The following is a 24,450-nucleotide window of genomic DNA, read 5'->3' as shown; positions in this document are numbered from 1 at the left end:
GCCTCTGCTTGGGCTGAGCCCAGGGCAGAAATCGTGACAGCCCAGGGTCCCTCCTGCAGCTGTGGTTTCAGCTCATCAGCTAGTATGGCAACACCACCACAGCCCCCCAAAAGCATGTACTTATTTCCTGATACACAACTCCCACCTCCAGAGGCGTGTGCATCTCCCTCTGCTTAAGGACCTAGACCTAGCTGGTCCCCCTTACCACCGCTCACTCTGCGAGGCTAAGATCTTGCCATGCCCCTGACAGGAGCTCACAGGACACACACAAAGTGCCCTGAGCAAGTCGGTGCCAGCTGGTTTGTTTACAGAGAAGCTGTTTCACCCTGCGGTAGGGACGAGCCTTGAGCCTTGGGGCGGCAGCGGCTGCCTGCAGCGAGCCTGGAACCAGTCTGCCTGCATACCTGCTACTGCTCCCGTCCACCAGCCTCAACCGCGGCTTCCACAGCTTCCGGGGAGGACCCCCCTTGAGAAGGCTTCTCCTTTTCTGCTCTGACCCCCTTGTGTCCCCAGCTCTGCATGCTAGATGCACTTCCCTCAACACCAGCTGCCAGGCTCGTGCCTGCTTGCACTGGAGCTGCCTGGAATGGGTGCAGAGGGGCTGCCACGGGACCGGGGCCCCCTGCACACCCAAAAACCAGCCACGTCTGCTCTGCTGAAAAATAAATGGGTGGGCCTCTGAGCAGGGTCAAAGTAGACAAGCAACCCATCACTAGGTACTGAGGGATGAGGCTGAGTGAGATCCTGGATAAATAAGCCTGGGAAGCAGTTTTTTAAGACAATGCTGAGACCAAAAGTAAAATACTGCATCTAGCATGAATTCATCTGATAAAAAGCTTATCAAAAATACCCACCAACAGATAAATGAAATGTATTTTCCCAGAGCTCAGATTTAAGTCTCCTATCTTACCTGAAAGACATTAGAAATTTCAAAATATTACAGCATATGTTGTATTTTCACAGGTAATAAAGGGCTGTTAAGGTGAGCCCAGAAGGTAAAACAAGCAGCAGTGACTGCAAAACTAAGGCCAGGACAAGCTCAGTTTAGAAATACTACATTTAAGAGAGCAAACTGACTGACTGCTGAAACAAGCCAGCAGGTTTTGCTCCTCCTCCTCATGGCCTCAAACAGCATGTCCCCTCTCTGGAAGGTGCTTTAAGTCACTGCCCTGTATCGCCCATGCCAGTCGTCCCCTTTGGTTTATGTTCTTTAACATGTATTATTTACTTTTGTATACACTGTGTTCTGTAAATATCTTAAGGAGTAGAGAAATAGAAAGGCAGTTTACAGTGAAATGGAGGTTTGAAGGGGATGGGGGAACTAGCCGTGTGGCAGAGCTGCAAGAAATGCCATCCCTGTGACGATGCTCCATGCTCCGCAGCATGATGGAGAGATTCCCAGGCCGCCAGGGATGGTAACAACTGGGCTGTGCCCTGGGAAATCCACAGCCAGATGGTATCAGCCTTGTGAATCACTTACTAAGGGTGAATGCCGCTTCTTCTCCCTGCTTTTAACTCCAGCATGACCCATGCAGGCACAAACAGCTACAGCACAAACAATTTGCAGTGACCTATGTCTTATGTGCTGTTTATTGTACCACAAAGATGACAAGAATGCAAAAATTATAATGTTTATACAACTTCATGGATAGAAATAGAGGCAGGGCTCTGCAATGGGTGCCGGGGGACACGTCTGTCTCGTCCCAGCGCACGTGCCTGCCTAACGCCCCAACTGGTGTCGCCAACAAGTTTGCTCAGCTCTGCAGAGTTGACACGGGGAAGGTAAGTGCCTTTCTAGCAGGTCTTGCTGGAGAGGGAAGAAAGAAAACAGCGAAGGGATGCAGCGGGAGGCAATGCTGGAGAGATGTGCACAGAAACCCTGTGACAACATGCCAGGGCTGCCTGCGCCAGATCAGGTAACAGATTTGTTTGCACAAGAGCACTTGTTGTGCCACAGGCCTCTTCTCTCACCCCTGCAGTTAACAAGGAATGTGTTTATGGTCCTTGAAAGGGCATGCAAAAAAAGCCACACCCCAGCTGGGGGTCTCCTCCCAGCACCACCGCCACTGAGAGAGCCCCAACAAACCATCGCAGGAGGAGGCAGGGTTAAATCATGCTTTAATCACACCCTGGAGTGACAAGGCATTGGGGGACAGAGCAAGGCTCAGTCTGCTTCCATCTAGCTAGGTGCAGGGCCAGTGCCCAAGACCCAGCAGGACAGGCTCCTCTTTCCTCCCCACCAGGCTGCCCAGTTGTGATCAGCACCATCTCCTCCATCTTCAGCATCTGAGCAGGGCCGGGAGAGCAGCAGTGGGTCCGGTGTCCCTGTGCCAGTGCCGCCCAGCTGGCATCATGCTGGGGCACCGTGGGGCCTGCTGCCTTCAGCCTCCGTCCCCATTCCCAGCTCATCCCTTCTCTCCCTCCCCTCCGCTTCTTTCCTGCTGCCCCCAGCTGAGGGCAGGTAGGAAACGGCAGGAAGGGGATGGAGGTGGGGGGATGGTGAGATGCCACAGCAGTGGTGGCTGGGCTGCAGGCTCAGATGGAGAGGTGCGACTCCTGCTCCTCTTCCTCCGGCAGCTGCTCGCTTGGCTGGATGTAGTTGTCCTCGATGAAGCCGTCATCATCCTCAGCTTGCAGGTCGGCAGCATGGGGCATGGGGTGGCTTTCGCTGGCCGCCCAACCTGAGGAGCCCCTGTCCCAGCTGCTGCCATCCTCCATGGGGCTGCCTCTGACCGAGCTGCTTTCAGGCAGCGGCCGGTGGCGGTAGCTGGCAAAGTTCTTGTGGAAGAGCTTGCACTTGGCACCCAGGGCGATCAGGATGGAGATGCCGATTGCTGCCACCAGGAAGCCTACCAGGTATGGCCAGCTCCTTCCCCCCTTCCCGGAGGGCGGAGTGGTGGCTGCAGTGCAGGAAAAGCACATCAGGGCATGGCCGGTCAGCCTGCGGCATACCTGGAGCTCCTCAGCAGCTAGCCATGTGCAGCCAGCACTGGAGTGCTTTCATTAGGAGCAATATAAATGCTTTTCACCAAGAGCTAGCCACCAAGGGTGCGTGAACACTGGGGGGAAAACTGCTGGACAGCTGTCTGATACTGGTGCCCATACTGTGGGGTCTGTGTTCTCTGTGGCTCTGTAGCATCTGCTAACTTTTCTGTTGCAAAGCCAGCAAACACCTCCAGGTGGTGGCCACCCCCACCCCCCAAGCCACTGCACCAGCGGTGGCTGGGCAGCCTGAGCCCCTGGGGCTGCAGGGCAGAGCAGAGGGTCTCTGGCTCTGTTCCCCTCTGGGGTGATGGAAAGCAGGAGGGAGCTAGACCTTATGGATGCTGCACAACTTACTGTTGCTGAGGGTCACTGTGATCTGCTGCGCCGTGCTGACCCCCCGAGGAAACCGCTGCTTCATCCAGCAGCCCAGGTCCTGGGAATCCAGAGCTGCAACCTCCCGGCCCCGCAGCCCCGGGGGTGATGCGCAGGTCACCTGCACAGCTGGGAGATACACAGGCTAAGGTGGGATGGGGGGTCTTCACCCATCCCCTCCCCAGTTTAGAGAAAGCAATCTCTGCTTGCTCCTGGGTTGATGGGCCGCATCACAAGGTGCTGGCTCTGCCCTCCAGCCTCAACAGCCCTCAGCACGTTGTGAGGCACAACCAAAGAAAAAATTCTCTAACCGAGGAACTATAACTGTACAAGCATGTGACTGTGATTAGCAGGCTCCTTTTAACTGGATAATGCCAAATTCGTGGATACTGATAGAAACCCCACTGCCACAGGGCTGCTGTCACCTGGGAGCCAAGGTCAGAAGGTTGGAGCCTGATCTGGCTCCACAGAAGGAGTTGCTGAGTGCTCCGCAGCTTTTGAAAATGTGGTCACTCCACATATCTATATATAGGTGGATTTAGGGGCTGAAGTGTATGTGCAGCCCCTTTCTCAGAAGACTGGCTAAATTATCCTGCTGTCATTCCTAAAAATCTTTGGTATCAAGTATAACTGCAAGCAAGGAACGGACACACCTTGCTGTTCACTGTCCCTCAGCAGGGTAGGACCCTGGAGAGCCATCTCTTAGCCTGCCCAGGGGCTGGAGCAGGACCCCGGCACCCCCCTGCACCCTGTTCCTCCTGCCCAACACCCCTCCTGCCACCCACCCGTGTCCACTTACCTTGCCTGCGCTGTAGCCACTGCTGCAGAGGGTGCGCGGTGCAGTCGCAGACCCAGGGGTTCCCTTCCAACTGGACCTGTGGAACTGCCTCCATCAGCTGCAGGCTCCAAGCGTCCACAGAGACCAGTGCATTGTGCTGCAGGTCCAGGTGGAAAAGAGCCTTCAGCGGCAGGAAGAAAGGGACCTCAAGCCCTTGCAGACTGTTGTTTCTTAGTAGGAGTGTGTGTAAGTTTCCCAAGCCTTTGAAAGCATCCTTGTGGAGGTAGGAGATCATGCAGCTGCTCAGGTCCAACAGGTGCAGTGCCCCGAGGTTGGAGAAGACTGCAGGGCTCAGAGCTAGCAGGGCATTGCTAGAGAGGTTGAGGAAGCGCAGGGAAGGGAAATGCATCAAGAGAGTCCCTTGACGGGGCATGACCAAGGAGTTGAAGGAGAGGTCCAAACCGGTGATGTTGCTTGGAAGGGAACTTGGAGCATGCAGGAGGCTCTTCCCGTTGCAGCTGGCCCATCCCTGGGAAAAGATCTGCTGTCTGAGATGGGCTGTCCCTGCTGGGGAGGATCTCTAGAGCAAGACTCCCCAGAAGTTCAAATGCCTTAACTAATTACCCTTGCAGTGTTTAAAAAAGCAAAGACACAAACAGGTGTAAAAAAACATGAGCTGCCAGCTTGGTGTGGGCCAGGAAAAATGGAGAAGGATGAGCAGGACAGCCCAGGACAGCCCAGCACTGAGAACAGCCAACTGAAGAAGTAGAGGAGGAACATGGAGAGCCAGTGGGAAACTCAGACAGACAGGGTGGGTATGAAGGGACCGTGATGTCACCCTCCCATCCCCTCTTAAGGGCAGTTGCCATCTGGATTTAGCTTGCAGAACACCTTCCTCTTCCTCCTCCAGATGCCCACCTCCAGCCCCCGGGGAGCTCTTGCATGACACAAGGGCATCCTCCCAGCTGGAGCAGCAGAGTGGGCAAGACCCCTGCCCACTGCAAAGGCAGGCAGGCAGGAGGCAGCCAGGCAGCCAGGCTGCAGAGCCGTGGGCACCTGCACCAGGCACCCGTGCCAAGAGCTGCTCTCCAGGGCCTGTGCAGGGTGTTGTACCCATGCCTCCAGCTCTCCCGTGTTTCTGGGGATACACTGCAAGTGGCAGTGGCTTAGTGCAGGCTGGCTCTATCTGTAGTAGTAAATAGACCAGGGACTAGTCACTGTCCCAAAAAGCCAGCAGTGCCTGCTGGATGGATTGATCAGCCCAAGTGGATGGATGGGGTTTTTCCCCCCAAAACAGGGTGACCAAATCCAAACTGATTTTGGGGAGCAGTCCTTAGCATGTGTTACTCCTGCCTGGGCTGTATGTGGGAGAGGGCCAGCTGCCCTAACTGAAGCCGCCAGAGAGCAGATTGGCAATTTAGCAGCTTGGTTGGGCAGGCATGGGCTCCTGCTCAGTGCCACGCTTGGGCCCCAGGGCAGAGATGCTGTGCTGGAAGTTTGCTGCGGTCCGTAGTCCCAGCGTTCCAGGTCTGGCTGCCTTCCAGCTAGCTGCCATTTCCATTTCTTTGCCTCTCACGTGATCACCTCTCCTTTCGTCCTCCTGTTCCCCCAAATCTCCTGCCAGGCCCTGCCCTGCCATCCCTGCTCACTAGAGAAACGGCTGTGCCCTTGTAAACCTGGGCTGCCGAGGAGTGGGTTGTAATGGGGCTGAGCCACAGGGGCACTGCACAGGTCCTGTCCCAAGCTCAGGGAGGGCTGGGCTCGGGGAAGCTGGGGAAAACAGTGCAAATGTTTAGAGGGAGTATGGGAGAGCTTGGTGGGCAGTGCTGCCTGTGCCATCTGCTGTGCTATCCGCCCGTGACAGCCACTTTTCCCACCTCCTCCCAGCTCTAGCCTGGTGCAGCTGAGCTGCCGGCTGCGGCGCTTGTCCCAGCGGGATTCGTTAGTTATATTTCCTGCTCCTTGACAGGTGCTTGGGGATCCTGACCCCACAGTCAGCCTGGCCTGGCTCGGTCATTGCATCGCTGTGCATGGGGGAAGGGAGCAAGGGGCTGGGAGCCCCTCAGACATGTGCCTCGCTGCTGCCCACCATGCAGCACCCCTTATGGGCAGCTGCAGCCAAGAAACACCCCCCCTCCAGAGTCAGAAACGCCATGGCTTGTTGTGTCTCAAGCTATGCAGAGCAGGAGCTGCCTGCCGGGCCCACTGCCCTGCAGGCACACCATGCCATCACCCCAGCTGTGCTGGCAGGACTGGGACTGGGGTGCCCCTGCCCGCCCCAGCCCCTGCCCACGCCAGAGTCCCCTCGGCTCCCCTACCTGGTGGTCAAGGCTGCAGGGGTGTCCTGTCACCACTGACCAGGCGCAGAGGAGGCTGCAGACCCCGAGCAGGCAGGCAGGAGCCATTTGGCTCCAGGAAACTGCCGGGCAGAAAAACAAGACTCAGGGAAAGCTGGGAAGCCGGCAGAGCCGGCTGTGCTGGACAAGGTGTGGCCGCAGCCGCATGGCCCAGGGCCCCTGCCAAGCCCCTGCGCCCTGGCCACACGGCTCCGCAGACCACCAGCACCCAGGAGCCAGCCTGGCTATCACCGTGGTCCCGCTCCCTCCCGACGGCTGCGTGCGGGTGAAAGGTGGCGGCACCGGTTATGCATTAACCACCACGCCCCGCCACCTCCCACCCACTGCCTCCTGTGATGGGTCACCAGGGTATGGCCAGCATCTGCCTAGTGGACCGTGGGGTCCCATGGGAGCTGCCTTAGTGGGAGTGGAGGACCAGGAGGTGCTGGGGGGCCAGAGGAAGAGGGGGGCACCTCTGTGGCATCCTCCCCAGTACAGCCGTGCTCAAGGAGAGCAGCCTGAGCCCAGACCCGGTGCTGTGCTGGATGCTGTGCCCCAGCTCCACACACCCAGGGCAGGGGCACGCAGCAAGCCTCGGCTGAAGAAGTTGGGGCCAAGGTGGCAGGAAAGTTTCCTACAGGAAAATATAAGTCTCATTGGGATTCAGGTGGAAAAATTGTTTAAAACATGCAGCAGACAGCCAGGTCCCTGGGCCCAGGAGTGGCCCAACGGTGTTGACTTTCCAGCATCAGAGAGTCACTAATAAAAATGTGACTTCCCTGAGCAGCACCCAGAGTGCCTATGAAGGTCCCAGAGGATAGGGATACCCCACCACCTCTTGCACAGACCCACTACTCATCAATAGTGCTCCCTGCCAGCCCTGCCATTCAGTCAGTGAAAATCTGGGAAATTATGTCAAAGCAGCATCTTGCTGGCATTTACTGGCACCTGGTTGGGTGGGAGATGCTCCCATGCCCACGGGCGCTGGGGCAGGTGAGTGGCCAAGGGCTGGCAGAGCCACAGCCTGGGCAGTGCCCGCTCCTGGCTGTGTCTCTGCAGCAGGAGGAACTCCTGAGCTCTCTTCCCTGCTCCCTGTTCCTGCTCCCGCTCAGCAACAGGAAGCCCTCTGCCAACAAGAGTGCTGCGGCTCTGCAGTTTCCACCCCGGCGGCGGCCAGGACAGGGCGGCCCCGCTTCCCCCAGCTGCCAAGGGGCTCCTCCACGGCTGTGTGTCCCACCCTTTCCTTGGGGAAAGGGCTTCCCAGCAGCCCACCCTTGATCCTGGAAGCACGTGTTGGATGCCAACACAGCCACACAGCTGCCTGCTCCCCAGTGGCCTTGCCGATGCGACCGGGCGGGCTGGGGATGCTCAGCCACCCCACTCCTGTGCTGCTTTTGTGCCTGGCAGAAACAGCCCTTAACCTGGCCTTGCAGGCCCTCTGTGGGACCCGCCATGCACATAAAACAAAACAAACAGCCAGAAGACAAGGCCTGAAAATGTTGCTGAGGCAGCCCAGCCCGTCGGTGGATTCGCAGGGCGTTTGCGTTTCCTATCAGGAAACGTATCGATGCGTTATGGTTTCTGGCATGCAGTGCCGTGCATTCAAATGCACAAATGATAACAAAAAGGGGTATTTTTGTCACTTTTTTTTTTTTAGTCTGTCATGATTCAGCAAAAAAGTTGAGGTCTGTGAATTCAGCAGAAATTCAGGTGCTTTCAGTGTGCTGTGAGCTGGGCAGCTGGAGCTTTCCGTATTACAGGAGAGCAATTGTGGCGAGCTGCTTTGGCTGGACTTGGCTGCACCCAGCTCCCTGGTCCCTCCTCTGGAAATACATAAAGTTAAACTGGAGCTATAGGGTCCTGGCTGGGTCTCCCCACAAAACCTCCCAAAGAGGTTTCCCACCCCACCTCCAGAGGGACATGCACAGACGGACACCTCTTAATCAGGTGTTCCTAGAAAAAATGCAAGGGGACAAATCAGCCTGGGTCAGATCCCTCAGTGGATCCCTGAGATCTCCTGGGCATCACCTGGTGTGGAGAGCTGACCCCAAATGGCTCCCATTCCCGAAAAGAGCAAAGCAATGCCCTGGTTCCCCTTGGGCAGTAAGAGGAGCCATGCTGTGCTTCCTGGAGGAGCGTGCTGCAAGACCCGTGGGTTGCAAAGCCTTCCCATAGAGTGTGTTTGTTCTGTGTAAATAATCCTGTCCTCAGACGGATCCTCATGTCAGAGGACATTTCACAGAATGCATCATAACTCATGGCTCTGTGTGCCATGAGTGTGGGGAGCACAGAATGAGTTGCTTCCCCAAGTGTAGTATGTGTAAGCACACAGTGGCATGATGGCAATTACGGTTCTGAGCATGACTGGCCTCCACAGCCAGTGAACTAAGGGAAGAAGCCATTTATTTATCTATTCATGCACCTATCCCCTTCCTGCAGCTGTACTGAGTGCGCGGATGAGTCCCTGACCCAACACGCAGGCAAATTAGCTTGGGGTTGGCTGAGGATGTGGGATTCCCAGCAGGGCACCGATGGCAGGAGCGACCAGCCTTGGCTGCCCAGCCCCTGCACATCCCAATGCAAGATGGCCTTGTGCTTTGCATTTACATTATGGCTGTGCCTCAGGTGCCCCAGGAATCTCCCAAGAACAGAGCCCCTCACCTAGGCACAGCCCAAGGCCAAGCACCATGCTTAGTTTTCCAGGTAAATGGAGGCAGCTGCATCTGGTGTCCATCTCTTTTGGTACCTCTCCATCCCTTCTGTTGCGGGGTGGCTGGGTGGCTGTGCTAGCGGAGCCCCTGCCCACTGCCATCCCTCCCTCAGCATGCCGTGGGCACCGCGCGGCCTCGGAGCACGCTGTAAATAGTCGGAAGCGATGAATGGATTTCCCTTTCCTCTCCATGTGTGCTTTAGATTTTTGGCCGGATACAGCATGGGCTCAGGACACACCAAAACATGAGTCTTGCTCCCTGGCAGCCCTGGATTTCACGTGGGAACAGCTTGGTTTATGAAGCAGCATGAGGTTTGGCAGGTGAAGCTTAGGGTGATTTCCTGGGGAATACCTTTCATTTGCCAGGTAAAGAGCCTGGAGCCCGCCGGAGGCTGGGGCAGCCTCACAGGAGGGCTGGGTGTGGGATCCCAGAGCTGCCGGGGCAGCGGGACCCATGCCATGTCGTGCCCATGCCGGTGCCCGTACCAGCACTGTGCATGGGAAAGCACTCAGGGAAAGCTGGGCTTTCTGCTGCTTTCTGCTTCTTCCCAGACATGTTTACTGCAACATGGTAATGCTTGTGATTATGAATGCTGGGTGACACCAGTTTTCTCCCCCAGCAGCAGCCATCCTGCCACGTGGGCTGGCCAACTTCTCGTCACCCTTCCTATGCTCCCACTCAGCCCCTTTCAACCCAGACAGCAGCCCTGCAACAGGCTGCTGCAGACATGAGTCGGACCATGGCACAACGCGAAGCCCAGGTGGGGCCATGCCTCTGCACCCCAGCTTGTGGTGGTGAGAGGCCAAGGTGTTAGGAGGTGTGTATGGCCTCAGCATCACCGCACGCTGCTCGCCAGGGAAGAGCCTGTGTGGGGCAGCTCCCGACGGCTCCTGGAGTCAGTCCTGTCTCCAAACAATGGGTGGAGAGCAGGAAACGCCGCATGGGAAACAGGATTTGGCTCCGCCACCACCACTAGCCACGGCCCCTTGGCCCCTTTCCTTTCCCTGCTCCAGAGAGCACTTCCCACAGCCATCGGCTGTGGGGCTGTGCCGAGGGGATGGGGATGCTGCCACCCAGGCAGGCTGGGGCATGAGACCCTCTGCACAGTGGGTGAGGAGGGGGGGTCAGGACACCTCCCAGCCAGGCTGGAGGCTCAGCATGGCTCAAGGACCCCTGAGCATGCAGCCCTAGCCCTGGAGGGGTGAGCGCCTGCTCTCCGGGAGAGTGGCCAGGGGACCCCGGTGGCCTCTTTGCAACCAAGCCCTGCTCCTGAGCAGCCGGGTGCCCACCGAGCAAGCGACGACGGGGGCACCTTCCTTGCCGTGCCCAGGCTATGTGCCAGAGGAGGTGGTCCCAGCTCCCCCAGACGCCGAGCAGCAGGGCAGAGGCGAGATGGAGGGTGTGGGCAGGGAGCAGGGGTCCTGAGCTGCTGCTCACGTGGAGACCCTAGGCAGCCGTGGCCTCTGGCTCCGACCCCCGTGGCTGGGACATGCCGGGAATTTTCTGACCTCTGCCAGATTTGAGACACGCTCCAAGGACATGGGACTCCAGGTTTATCTTCTGCTTCTCCTCCCACGGCTGGCAGGTAAATCACCCTTTCTCTCTGCCCCAGGGAGCAGCCCCTGCCCCAGGGAGGCTTGGTGGGACAAGGCAACTGTGGGAGCTCAGTGGTACCATCGGAGCAGGGTTTGGGGGGAGGAAATGTCCCTTTGTGATCGGCCATTTGGAGACCTCAGAGGCCAGCAGTGCCCTTCCCTGCCTGCCTCTCCCCAGCATGGGGCTTGCAGGAGGAGAGGGCCCCCAGGACCCCCATCCTGCTGCATGCTCGGCTCATGGAGGGGTGATGACCCCATGGGGATCTCCAAAAGGAGAGTGGAAATGGACGCTATGCCATCCCAATGGGACTACGCTTGACCTGGCTGTGCCCTGGTTGTGCCTCCTGGGCTGCAGGTGGCAAAAATGTCCTGGAAAGGGGATGACATCTGGGTGAGAGAGTCTGGCCCTGAGGCAGATGGCTGTGCCCTTGTCCAGTCGTGATGTGCCCTCATGCTCCCCCCACCCCAGGGGCCATCCTGGACATCACCCTGATCGCCAACGTGCAGAGCCTGTCCCACTCAGACTTCTTCCTCTCCTGTGTCATGGGGGAGCGCGACGTGAGCTACCTGCAGATCGAGAGGGAGAACAAGATCGTGATGACACACCCAAAGACGGGCTTCCAAAACTACCGCAACCGCAGCAACCATGTCCAGGCCAGGGGCTTCTCCATGGCCGACCTGGTGGGGATCCTCTACTGCCTGGGGCGCACCCCGACCGAGCAGGCCCAGGTGGTCTACGTGCACAACAGCCACAACGGTGAGCGGCTGGGGGGGGTGGCAGGCAGCCCCCCTTCTGCCAGCTGGGTCTGCGTGGGAGCTACGTGCCCCATGCGTCACAATCCCCGCACCAGCCGGCATGGCAGGGGGACAGTGGTGACCCACAGGTTATGTTTGGGGTCTGCTGACACCAGTGGGGTGGAAAGGGGAGGGATGTTCAGCTGGAGGAGTGCGGCCGAGCCCTGTGGAGGTGTGTGGGGACAGGTGGCAGCACAGGCAGCTGGCTGGGCTGGGAACGGTGCCCGGCAGCAGGGCAAGGTCCAAGAGGAAGCCAGGTGCCCTTGGAGAAGGTGGTGGTTCTGTAAATCATTAACCAGTGTGGGGGGCTGCCCATGGGAGCTGTGCCAGCCTCGTGCCCCCGCCACGGGGGAGGTAACGCCAGGGAGCATCTCCAGCAGCCTCCCCGGGTGCTTGGTGAGCACCATGCTGCCTGCAGCAGCCTGTTGCCATTCTGGTGGTGGGCTCTCCATGAGAGGCACTGCCAGGGTGCACCGCAGCCAAGGGCAGTGCTGGGTTCTTGTTCTTCGCTCCCATCTTGGGCCATATAAGCCAAAAGGGCCTCCCCGGGCTGGCCGGTGGTGGGAATACTGCCCAGGACGGTGCTCTCCCACGCTGCCCACCCAGCTTCTGCTCCCCCGGTGCTTGAGACTTTGCAAAACTATTAGGATTGACATTTTCTGTGATAGCTGTTTGCCTCAGGATGCTGGATGTCTAGCCTTTATTTATAAAGTTTTGGCTAAAACACTCAACCTTTTGCTGAGAATGAGACAAAGGGGATACAAGTTTCCTTGCCCATGTTAAAACACAGCTTTAGCATGTGGTTTTGAGCAGCTCTAGTATCTCCAAGCTGGGGAACAGAGGCTGCTGGTAGGGTGCAAGCAACCCCCCAAGGAGCAGGGACTAGCCCTCATCTTTGGCCAGAGGCTGGGCCCAAAAATGGCAGTAGTGCTATTGGAATCAGGGCTGTCCGGTCTGGGCAAGCAGAGCATCACAGAGGCACCAGGAGACAGCATGGGGGGCACAGTTGGTGGCAGGGAGTGAGGAGTGCAGCACCCCCAGATGTCCCTCTATATAAGTCCTGGGGGAGGTGAGAGCTCTGGGGTCCTGTGGGGATGATGGGGTGTCTCATGGTGGCAGAGTCCCAGCCAGCCATCTGCTCCTGGATCTCCATAGCCAGGCCAAAATACTGCTGTGGAGGCGCTAGTTGGTGTCCAGGTCCAAGCCCTTGTGGTATTTACAAGCGCAAAAAAAGTGGCTTTTTTTCCAAGTGCCACACAAGCTGCTGTTGCTCTGTTTAGTTTAAAGAAGGAAAAGGAAAAAAAAATTAGGAAGATGGCTCAAAGGAAAAAGTAACCAAAAAAATTACATCTTTGCAAGGGGAGGGAAGGCTGGGTACAGAACCCACCAGGGAGGCTTGGCATGTATTGTCTCTCCTGTTATGCCCAAGAGTGCACCAAAGCAGGCCAGGAAGATGAAGCGGTGGGTGGGGAATGCTGCTAGAGGAAAGCTGGCATCTTCTAAAAGGTCATGCATGAAGAACACAGGAAGGATGATAAACTTCACAAGTTTTGTTGTAAAACCAGAGTAAAACAGACCAAAATGGTCATGAGGAACAATTTCAGAAGAGTTTAAACCTGGCAATAACCTATTTTTTAGAATACCCAGGGAGGCCATTGACAGTAAAAACAAAATTCTTTTATTTTTGCATCCCTGAGCACGATAGAGAAGCTGGGGAAACTTTGCAGGGAATCTGTCTAAAATGCTGGCGCTGTTAGCAGGAGACAAGCAATAAATAGCTGAACAGAGCAGTGCAGCGTTTCCAGGCCAGGCTTGCTGTGAGCAGGGCCATGCCGCTGACTGTGGGGCGTGAGTAGAGGGTGGGTGGCAAGGCTGCTCGTGGGCTGCCAGCCTTTCCGAAAAGCTTTCTGGGTTGGGAGTTACAGGCCTGTAAACCCAAACTGGAACCAGGCAAATTAGTAGAAACTGTAATAAAGAGCAGAATTTGTGTTTATGCGGCACCTGAGGAAGAGGCAGCGTGAGTTTGCAGTGGGGGAGGTCTCCAGGGCAGCAGCGGTGAGGATGCAGTGGGTAAGCTGGCTGATGCTGTCTGCTCAGGTTTCCAGAGAAAATTAAGAAAATTCCCTTTCAAAGGCTCTTTGGGAGCAACTCTGCACCCAGGGGGTGGCAGGGGCGGTCTCTGCATGAGTAGATAGCTGACTAAAAGAAAGGGAGCAAGAACATGAGTTAATCTGTGGTTCTTGTCATGTGGGGAAGTCCCCAGCAGTGTGGCACAGGGTCTCTGCGGGGACCAGTGCCACTCACTGTGGTTACAAACAACTGAACAAGTGGCCATGCCAGCTGCCGTCCGCAAGCTGCCGGGGAGGGATGAGCCCAGCCAGAGGCTGCAGGAGCGGCAGATAAAATTCAGCATAGGTAAATGCCAAGTGCTGTGCATGGGGTTGTGTCGGGACACACCTATGTGCCCTTTAGAAGGGACTGCAAAGTCTGTGGTAGAAAGATCCCAACTAGAGCGATAATATCTGACTCAGGAAGCTCCTGGGCTGCAAACCGCTGAAGTCAGGGAAGCGAATCTGGGGAATTACTGGGGCGCGCGACCTGTGGTGCCCTTCCCCAGGCGTCCACGGCATGTGCCGCTTCCTCCTGGCCCCTGGCCTTGCTGGGTCAGGACTCAGGGCTGGATGTCCCTTAGCTCTGACCTGGCGTGGTTGCTTTTAGTGTGTGCAAGCTGGCGTGCAGGCAGGCTCCGAGAGCCAGGGCCCGGCTGTGCCCTCTTTTGTGTCTGTCCTGGCACACCCAGGGCTTGGTTTCCCAGGCCTTAACGTATTTATAGCCCCGTTTGTGCTCAAAGCTGGGCTCTGGCTGACTCACATTAATACTCTGAGAGTTCATTGCTGCTGCATGCCCCAGCACCTGGGAGATCAGGAAAACAGCCATGACAGGGCCGCTGGTCCCGTGGGCTGGCGTGCAGCCCTCCACATGCCTGCTTCCCCTCACCGCCCCTCGCCTGCCCGTGCTGTCGCTGCCTGCAGCAGCTCTGCACCTCCCTGGGCTGGCAGCAAGCAGGGTGCACTGAGTAGATTTGTCCCAGCTGTCACCTCCCCAGGCTGCTGCCACTGGCATCCCATACTGGGCTGGGGCTGGCAGGCTGGCCAGAGGGCAGGGTGCCCCATCCCGCTCTTTGGTGTCTGCCCACGGGGGTTGGAGTGGCCAGGAAGGGAGCCTGTGGGGCAACGGGGAGGCGCATCATGACATCCCAGCAGAAACGTGTGGTGCTGGGATGCACCAGGGCTGCATTTTGGGGTTGCTGGCCTCAGGGTGCCAGCACTGCTCTTGCGTGCTCAGCCTCACCCTCCTCCTCTGCAGCCCACCTCTTCCCGGTGAAGGCCACGCAGTCTGTGAACGTCGCTGAGCCAGCCACCTTCTCTGCCAGGGTCCTCAAGAGGAAGGAGACAGACGTTATGTGGAAAAGAAATGGCAAGTGGCCCCAAGAGCAGGCGTGGGGCTGGGGATGCTCCCAGCCAGTGCCTGGCACTGGCCCCAAGGGGCACGGGGTGCCCCAGGTCACCCTCTGCTCCCTTGCAGGCACATACTACCAGACCACGGACCGCGGCGAGGTGAGGGATGACCTTGTCACACTGACACTCCCCAACATCAGCGTGAGTGAAAATGGGGTCTACAGCGCCACGTTCATGGGGGACAGCCCTCTGTGGAGTGCCTTCTACCGCCTGATTGTGAGAGGTGAGCGGGGACCCGGTTCCCCTCAAGGCAGGGACAGGCAGCCATACCCTGCCCCCTAACCTGGTGTGATCCTGCACCCCCTTCGCTCTCTCTGCAGCCTGCCCCGCAAAGAAATGGGGACCATCCTGTGAGAAGGACTGTCCTGACTGTCTGAACGGCGGCATCTGCCACGACCACGTTGGCGAGTGCATCTGCCCTCCTGGGTTCATGGGCACCCGCTGCGAGCGAGGTAGGTGCCGGGCTGTCCGGCAGCAGGAGCTGTGCCCAAGGTCACGTGCAGTGGCCCTGCTGCACCCCCAGACCCAGGCACTGTCACCAGAAATGACACGTGCTTCCCCAGCACACAGTGCCTAATCCTTCTGGAGCGGGGCTGGACCATCCACCTTCTCAGCAAGACACAGCTTCTGTACCTGCCTGGGGTGGTGATCCGGGGGCTCAGGGCACCTGAGCCAGTGCTATGCCGTACAGAAGCAATACGTGAGCAAACAGAGGGTGAGGGCAGACCATGCTTGTTTTTCCAGCCTGCCGGGAAGGCCAGTTTGGCCGCAACTGCCAGGAGACGTGCCAGAGAGCCCAGGGCTGCAGAGGGCTGAGCTTCTGCCTGCCGGACCCCTATGGCTGCTCCTGTGCCTCGGGCTGGAGTGGCTCCCGCTGCAGCCAAGGTATGGGGATGTGGGCATCCATCACATTGCCCATCCAACCCATCCTCTAGGGCCTGTGCAAATCTCTCCCGGCCTGGGAGGCAGCATGGGCTGAGCAGTGCTGCTGCCTGCACCAGCTGCCCATGGTCTCCGCCTCCGTGGTCCTGTGCCGTGCTGGCCCCACACGATGGCCGGGGGTAGCAGCGAGCTCTCCTCTTCCTGCAGCCTGTCCCCCGGGATACTACGGCCCCGACTGTGCCCTGGGGTGCGCCTGCCGAAATGGAGGCAGTTGTAACCGCTTCAGTGGCTGCATCTGCCCTGCAGGCTGGCATGGGCAGCACTGCGAGAAGTCAGGTGAGGCTGGCACAGGTCCGCAAGCGGGTTTCGGTCCCCCACCCTTGGGAGGGCTCCAGCTCCTTCCTCACTGGTGACTGGGGGGGCCGTCAGCTACTGGTCTTGCCAGCTAGCTCAGCAGCCCCCTGGCCTGCAGAAATAGCCCCCAACCCTATGGAAACCAGGGTGCTGCAAGGGGACCATCTAGTCTGGCTCCCTGGGATTAGTGTGCTGAGAGCATTGCTGAGCCTGGCACATATGGTAGGGATCAGGGCTAGACAGCAGCTCCCAGCACCGGCCCCCCTGGATCCAGGGTCCACCTGCGGCTCGGACCAGAGAAAGTTGCCAGCCTCTCTCATGCCTCGGGAGGAGCGGGGCCAGCCCTAATGCTGATTTCTCCATGCCAGACTGGTTCCCCCAGATCATCCAACTGGCCTCAGAGCTGGAGTTCAACCTGGGCTCGGAGCCTGTCATCAGCTGCGTGGCTACTGGCAACCCACTGCCTGCCAGCGACAGCGTGGAGCTGCGCAAGGCTGATGGCACCGTGCTCAAGGTACTGCCGCTTGTCTGGCACCCATTCCCCACCGCCCCATGCCTTCGCCCCACCGCTATCCCCACACATCAGCCCCCACCTGCATTGGCAGCTCCCCCAAAAGCACCTGTTTCCCCACCGGTCTGCTGGGCAGCTTCAGGCTGGTGCTGGGAGCCGGGGGCTGAGCAGGGGGGCTGACAGCAGCCTGTGTGTGCCTGCAGCTCATCAAAGCCATCATTGAGCCAGGCCAGATCACCTGCGAGTTTCAGGTGCGGCACCTGACTAAGGCAGACACAGGGCTCTGGGAGTGCCGGGTCTCCACGACGGGGGGCCAGGACAGCCGAAAAGTCAAGGTCAACATCCGAGGTGAGAAAAGGGCGGCAGCATGAGTGGGATGAGCCAGAGCTGCTGGGGGAGGCTGATGGCATGGTGTGGCAATCACCAACCCCCACACTGGACTGGGTGGCACCCATCCTGTGCTGCAGTGGCAGCAGACAGGTTTGGGTGGTGTTAAAAGACTTCTCTGACAAAGCTGGAAGAAGCCAGGAGGTGGTGGATGTCCCCACACTCTGCTCCTCATTGCTCCCAGTTCCACTAACGTCATTCCGTCCTTCATCCCCAGTGCCGCCAACACCCCTGACCCCACCGCGGCTGCTGGCCAAGCAGAGCCGCCAGCTCGTGGTGGCACCTGTGGACTGCTTCTCTGGCGACGGACCCATTGTGTCCATCAGGCTGCTCTACAAGCCCAAAGACGACACCTCAGCGTGGTCATCCATTGTGGGTATGTGTTTGCCAGGGGAGGGAGGACACAGGTAGGATCCAGGCAGAAGGGGATGGCTGCCCCAGCCAGTGAGGGTCTGGAGTGGACAGAGGTCTCCATTCTGGGACCCTTGCAGTGATGCTGGGGAGGATGCCAGTGGTGGGGTAGAGTGGGAGTCATGAGCATGGCTTTGACGTGTCCTCTTGGCCAACAGTTGACAACAGTGAGAACATCACCCTCATGAACCTCCGTCCCGTGACTGCCTATGTTGTTAAGGTGCAGCTGAGCCGGCCAGGGGATGGTGGGGAGGGCAGCAAGGGGCCTGAGGCCATCATGGTGACCGAATGCCTTGGTAAGCCCCCCGAATCCCTCACCTTGACCCTATCACTGACCCTACCCCTAACCTTGCACATGAGGTTTTGCTGCCTTTTTGTTCGCAGAGCCCACAGTCAAGCCTGTGATTGAAGGTTGGTCCATAGAGGAGAAAAACACACTTCATGTCAACTGGAAATTGCCCAGTAACCACGAGCCAGCACATGGGTTCATTGTCCACCTCTTCGACTCTGCGAGGCGGCTGGTCTGTGAGAAAAATATCACATCCATCTCCGTACTCTCTGCCCGCATCAGGGACCTGGAGTTCAACAAGGAGTATGGGCTGGAGGTGCTGGTCTACCACTGCACCAGCCTGGGGCCCCCCTCTGACCTCTACAAGGTCATGATCAACAGCAAAGGTGGGTCTGGCAGTGCACAGGGATTTATTACAGGGAATTGCAATGATAAATCAGTTATAAATGTAACAGTGACCATCCCCAGGTCTGGCTGCTTCTGTTTCCCATCTCTGATAGTGCATGAACAGCTGCTTGGGGGAGAATGCATCCTCCTTTCCTCACTAGACCCCGCAGCCTCCAGCACCAGGCAGCTGAGAAACGTCCTAAGCTGAAAACAACATTCAGGTCATCACAAGTGATGCTGACAAACAGATCTATTCTCTGCACCCTTGCCCAAGCCCTGATGGACCTGTCTATACTTGAACCCTTTCCAACACCCTGTAGCAACAAGTTCCTCGATATAATTATGCTTCGCATGAAAAAAATTACTTCCCTTTGGTTAGCTTTAATCCTGCTGCCTGGTAATTTTGCTGGATGGTCACTAGGGCTTGAGGAGATCTGCAGCCCCTTCTGGGGGCACATGCACACACACACATACGCAGCCTCCCCATATGGGTGGGAGACCGCGGGGAGGTGCAGCAGCAGCCTGACCAACCTTTCTGGCAGGCAGAGGGGAAGCAGTGCATGAGGCCTTCAGTGAGGCTCCGTGCCAGCTGGAACACACTGGGAGGACTGGTGGGCATCAGGCTTGAAGAATGTGAGGTTTTCTGCACTTGGTACTTTTAAGAGCTTCGTGTGATTTAGCAATTTTGGGTTAGGGGTGTGGGCAGGCTAGAAAAGGCTCAGAGGAGGTAGTGGGAATGGTAAGATGCTCAAAACCTGCCATGTGTGAGGGAGGGTTGAAGAATATCCCAAGCATTAGTCAATACAGAGATGTCTAACTTGAGGGTCCCTGAGGCTGGGATGCTCTGATGCTCTCCTCTCCTTGTCCCAGGGCCCTCCTCCCCACGGTCGCTCTCTGCAGAGTCTGTGTCTGACACCGCCGTCAGGCTCTCCTGGCAGGTCCCGGAGTACCCCAATGGGGGCATCACGAAGTACATTGTGGAGCTGCAGCAGGTGGGCGGCACCAGCGAGCCTCAGTGGATCGACACCGACAGCGGCGCCGAGACCACCAAGATTGTCGGGGGCCTCAATGCCAGCACCAGCTACCAGTTTCGCGTCCGGGCCAACTCCCACGTCCCAGGGGAGTGGAGCCAGCCCGTGAAAGCCAAGACCCTGGGGGATGGTGAGTAGAGTATCCCAGCAGGCAGGAGGATTGTGGCTCTGCTAGAGCTTGGGCTCAGCATCTGGGTCAGCAAAGAGCTGCCGGGGTGCTCATGGTAACCTCAGAGAGCAGCTCTGAAGCAGCAGAGCAAACCCAAAACATTTGTGGGCATCTTCAGAAATGCCGCTCCTCCTAGTCTTGATGGGGCAGGGGTGGCAGGGTGACAGCACGGCACCCACAGAGTGGCTCTGCCTTGGCCAGAGGGTGACATGGTACACAAGGGGCTAAAGGAGTAGAGCAGAGCCAGCTGGTGGCTGGACCCAGACCTAGTTGGAGGATCCAGAAGCTGGCAGGTTCGATGGCAGGGCCCAGGCAGTGACACCCTCACCCCTGTGCCACCGTGGCCCCAGGAGCTTGGGATGCAGCTGTGGTGCCTTCATGGGAATCCGGGATGCCAGGAGAGGACTGCCCTCTTGGTATTTGGCCACCCGTGCAGCTAGGGCAGGGCTCGGCCATGGACCATGACCCTCCATCCCTCCTTTCGTCAGGAGCACTGAGTGTGCCGCCCAGCCTGGGCAGCCAGAGCACCGAGCAGGCGGGAATAGACCAGCAGCTGCTCTTGGCCATCATCGGCTCCGTGTCCGTCACCTGCCTCACCATCCTCTTTGCCCTCCTGGCGCTTTTCCTCATCAAGAAGAATTTTTTCCACCGGCGCCGCACCTTTACATACCAGTCTGGCTCGGTGAGTGCTGCCTGCCCCTCCAGGACCATGTCCCCAGCTCCCCACGTTCCAGCCCGATCCAGGTCACGCTCTGTAGCCTCCAGTCCGGACACAGCCAGACCTCACTTCCACATGGAGAGGGTGCGGAGCCCGCCCTTGCCCACGACGCCTGCCCTGCTGGGACTGCCGCACGGGCAGAGGGGTGCCCGGTGCCTCTAACCTCACCCACTCCTATCTGCCAGGGGGAAGAGACCATCCTGCAGTTCAACTCAGGCACCCTGACCCTGACGCGCCGGCCCAAGCCACAGCCCGAGCCCCTCAGCTACCCTATCCTGGAGTGGGAAGACATCAAGTTTGAGGACATGATCGGGGAGGGCAACTTCGGGCAGGTCATCAGGGCCATGATCAAAAAGGATGGCCTGAAAATGAATGCAGCCATCAAAATGTTGAAAGGTGAGTGGTGAGGGGAGGTCAGCAGGGTGGGCTGGGGGTTGTGGCTGCATCCTGGGCCATGCCCAGGGCTGGGAGCCATCAGTGGAGGAGCAGAGGAAGGGCCCTTGTTGAAGGACTGAGGCGTCCATGCCTGATTTGCTTCCAGAGTTTGCTTCAGAGAATGACCATCGTGACTTTGCTGGGGAGCTGGAGGTGCTGTGCAAACTGGGCCATCACCCCAACATCATCAACTTACTGGGTGCCTGCGAGAACAAGGGTGAGGGCTGTCTCCCTCTCCCCCCTCCTCAGCCCCACAGCCCCTGCCCGGCTGTGTATTCCTCTTTGCCAGAGAGATCCCCATGAGCCCAACCTCCTCCTGCCCCCCAGGCTACCTGTACATTGCCATTGAGTATGCTCCCTATGGAAACCTCCTTGACTTCCTCCGCAAAAGCCGAGTCCTGGAGACAGATCCAGCCTTTGCCAAGGAGCACGGCACTGCCTCCACCCTCACCTCCCAGCAGCTCCTCCAGTTTGCTTCAGACGTGGCCAAGGGGATGCAGTACCTGAGTGAGAAGCAGGTACAACCCCAGCAAGCCCCCCAGAGCATGCTTTCCCCAGGGCACAAGACCCCCCAGGGCCAGCAGGAGGGACCATGTGGCTCCTGCTGACTGCTGGCCTCCTTCAGTTCATTCACAGGGACCTGGCAGCCAGGAATATCCTGGTGGGAGAAAACCTGGCCTCCAAGATTGCCGACTTTGGCCTGTCCAGAGGGGAGGAGGTCTATGTGAAGAAGACCATGGTGAGACAGGAGCAAAGCATCAACATGGGGCCTGCACTGATGCGGTGGGCAGGACCCTTCCCATCAATGGAAATGACCCACCATGCTGTGAATGGCTGGGTCACAGCTACCCTCCATCCATGGGGCATCCCCCCTCCCTTGACGGTCATTCTCTGTTTCCCCAGGGCCGCTTGCCAGTTCGCTGGATGGCCATCGAGTCCCTGAACTACAGCGTGTACACCACCAAGAGCGATGTGTAAGTCCTGCAGGCAGAGGCACCAGGCTTGGGGCATGGCTGTGGCCACCTCCATCCCTCTCTGGGGTGTTCAGTGTGGCGATGCTTTTGCTCTGGGTGCTGCAAGGGCAGGAGGTGATACTGGTGCATCCCCTTGGGGAGCTGCTGGCTTGGCCCAAGCCCTGGCTGCCTGCTCCACCCTGGGCTTTGCCCCATGCCCACCACTGGGGCATAGCTGGGGGCTCCATCACAGCCTTGACTCCTGCCGTTTCAGGTGGTCATTTGGCGTCCTGCTCTGGGAGATTGTCAGTTTGGGTAAGGCTCTTCTTTGTCCCTTGCCTCCATTCGGGTCCCTGCACGTCTGGTCCTCCTGCAGCTCTAGGGGGGGCACGCAGGGACTGTCCCCACCGCAGCCAGCCAAGTGTCTCTGCCGGCAGGGGGGACGCCGTACTGTGGGATGACGTGTGCCGAGCTCTACGAGAAGTTGCCCCAGGGCTACCGCATGGAGAAACCGCGCAACTGCGATGATGAGGTGTAAGTGGGCACAGATCCCTGGCTGATGGCGGCACCTGCCTCCCCCTGACCCCACTGCCCCACGGGGTACCCAGCAACTTGCGGTAACACCTGCCTGGTTCCCCTCCGCACTGTAGCTGGGGGATGAGCTGGGCTCCTACACCCCACTCACTCTTCATGGGCATTAGTTTCCCACCTGCTTCCCCCCATCTCCCACAAACAGCTTTTCTGCTGCCTCTCCCCTCCGCACACGCTGAGCCTCTGCCCAATCTCTGCCCCCAGGTACGAGCTGATGAGGCAGTGCTGGCGCGACCGCCCCTATGAGCGCCCACCCTTCGCCCAGATCTCCATGCAGCTCATCCGCATGCTGGAGGCCAGGAAGGTGCGTGGTGGCCGTGGCAGGATGGGGCACAGGGCATGGGAGGGATGCCCACCCAGTGCAGGGCTTGTCCAAATGCTGGAGCATCCCTTGGGCTCGGGGCTGGGACATCCAGCAGCAGAACCTGTGACCCCACCATGTGTGGGGGTAACCCCAGCATCATCTTTTGGTTGTGGGGAGCCCCGTTGCCTCTCCCCCAGGGCACTGTGCCCACAAATGTGCCACTGGGGACAGGAGGTAGGTGGGGATGCTGTCACAACTGGCTTCTGACCGAAGTTCCCCCGCAGGCCTACGTGAACATGGCCCTGTTCGAGAACTTCACCTATGCAGGGATTGATGCCACCGCCGAGGAGGCATGAGGCTGCGCTGGCACCGCGCAGAGGGGCAACGCTGGCCCCAAACTGCTGGGACAGTGCTATGGGGATGACATGCTGCCCATCCCCACTCCAGGGCCAAGCGGCCAAACGCCAGTGCCCCTTCCTGAGAGCGCCTTCCCTGCAGCAGGACTGTGCCGTCCCCTTCCCGGCTACCAACCCGGTGTGTGCTGGCCACTCTGGCACACCACCAGCCACCAGCATGGCCCCATGCTGCTGGGGGATGCACTGGGATGGCCCCCAAGGACAAGTGGCAGCAGGGTGTTTGCAGCAGAGCAGGCAGGAGAGCAGCTCTCCAAGGAGCTGGAGTGACGCAACCTGTGGCTACGGACACAAAATGCCCAAGATTTGGGGCGAGAGAGGAAGCAGCAAATCTGTAGCTGCCTGCCCTGCAGCTCTTGCATGCTCTGGGCCTGAAGTGGTGCCAGCGGGGCTGCAAGCATCGCTGCCGGCATGGGACATGGGCACCCTTGTTGGATACAAAGGGACAAAGGACAGCATTGGCTGTGCACAGCCTCTGGCTCTGCAGTAACCCTTCAGAGGTGCCAGCTCTGCCTTATGGACAATAAATGTAGTGCAACAGGCAGCCAGGTCCAGAGGAGGGGAGGTGGGGTCCCAGCTCTGCCCCCCAATGACACCAGGGAACAGGATGTGGGGCCCTGATGGCCTGATGCCATGGTGGGCACTCCTCAGGACACTGTCCCAGTTGGGGTCCTCTGATGATCCCCAGGGAAGCCCCAGCACCCTCAGAGAAGCCCCAGGTGTCATCATGCTGTGGGGATGGGTTTTCTTAGCATCCAGCTGGGATCTGTTCCCCTGCAGTTTAAGACTTTGTCCTGTTCCAAAGGGATACGGAGAACAGACTACGTCCTTCCTCTGCACAGCCGCCTCTCGCGTGCTTGGAAACTGTTCCTGCAGCTTCCCCTCGGCTGGCTGCTCCTCACAGGGATGGCCTACTCATCCGGCTGGTCCCCATGGGGCTGTGCAGCTCCACACTCTTCTCACCCCAGCCAGCCGGCGCCTGTCTGGCGCTGTGCCAAGCCATAGGGTAACTTCCCACATCTTGCAAAGGGACCATCGGGTTCGACCAGCCTGCTCGAATGCATGCTGCTGGGGCGTTTCTTGCATGTGCCGGTCCCTCGAGGCTCGCCTGGGCTCTGCTCTGACCCTGCCACAGGAGCTCCTGTCCCAGGCTGCGGTCCCTCGTCCTGCACTGCTGCGGTTTGTTATATTGACAGCAGATGGGCTTCGTCTCCATTGGCTTCAGCTTGCTAAGCCCTAGGAATGCCATCCAGCTGCCCATCTAGTTGTCTTCTGGGGTCCATGGGTAGCGAGGGCTGCTCCTGCAGAGCCTGTTATCCCACCCCAAGGCAGAGGAGTTTGGCATATGCCCTTCTGGACAAGTCTTTTTTTCCTCAGAAGTTGTTTCAGCCTTGTCAATACCATTTTGATTTCCCATTCTGGCCTCCAGTGCTCTTTGGTGTCAGCTGCAGCTGACGGTAAGCAGCGTCTCTGCCCCATCACTGAGGTCCCCAGCTAGACATGGACAGGGACTGGCCCTGACGTA

General features: G+C 58.4%; 2 protein-coding genes across 3 annotated transcripts; one reads left to right on the top strand and one right to left on the bottom strand.

The window, feature by feature from the left end:
• Positions 1-1,572: 1,572 nt before the first annotated feature.
• C6H1orf210 (chromosome 6 C1orf210 homolog) lies at positions 1,573-6,768 on the bottom strand. The gene is made up of 4 exons (XM_064455312.1): positions 6,454-6,768; positions 4,157-4,664; positions 3,340-3,486; positions 1,573-2,900 (listed from the first exon to the last, which is right to left on the bottom strand). Exons 1-4 carry the CDS (start codon positions 6,538-6,540, stop codon positions 2,536-2,538), a joined length of 1,107 nt encoding a protein of 368 aa, XP_064311382.1. The 5' UTR covers positions 6,541-6,768; the 3' UTR covers positions 1,573-2,535.
• A 3,407-nt stretch (positions 6,769-10,175) lies between these two features.
• TIE1 (tyrosine kinase with immunoglobulin like and EGF like domains 1) lies at positions 10,176-24,341 on the top strand. Of its 2 annotated transcripts, none has more exons than XM_064455302.1 (23): positions 10,176-10,767; positions 11,247-11,534; positions 14,939-15,049; positions 15,158-15,313; positions 15,411-15,542; positions 15,835-15,975; positions 16,180-16,308; positions 16,695-16,840; positions 17,041-17,185; positions 17,442-17,600; positions 17,794-17,931; positions 18,020-18,310; positions 19,182-19,472; positions 20,000-20,193; positions 20,415-20,625; positions 20,771-20,881; positions 20,992-21,182; positions 21,290-21,403; positions 21,568-21,638; positions 21,892-21,932; positions 22,055-22,151; positions 22,413-22,512; positions 22,797-24,341. In XM_064455302.1, exons 1-23 carry the CDS (start codon positions 10,722-10,724, stop codon positions 22,866-22,868), a joined length of 3,375 nt encoding a protein of 1,124 aa, XP_064311372.1. In that variant the 5' UTR covers positions 10,176-10,721; the 3' UTR covers positions 22,869-24,341. The 2 variants fall into 2 exon arrangements, with proteins under 2 accessions (XP_064311372.1, XP_064311371.1); XM_064455301.1 differs by having other exon boundaries at positions 20,000-20,313.
• Positions 24,342-24,450: the final 109 nt, after the last annotated feature.

The sequence above is a fragment of the Phalacrocorax carbo genome, chromosome 6 (assembly GCF_963921805.1).
Source record: "Phalacrocorax carbo chromosome 6, bPhaCar2.1, whole genome shotgun sequence".
Lineage (NCBI taxonomy): Eukaryota > Metazoa > Chordata > Aves > Suliformes > Phalacrocoracidae > Phalacrocorax > Phalacrocorax carbo.
This window is presented reverse-complemented; position numbering and strand designations above follow the sequence as displayed.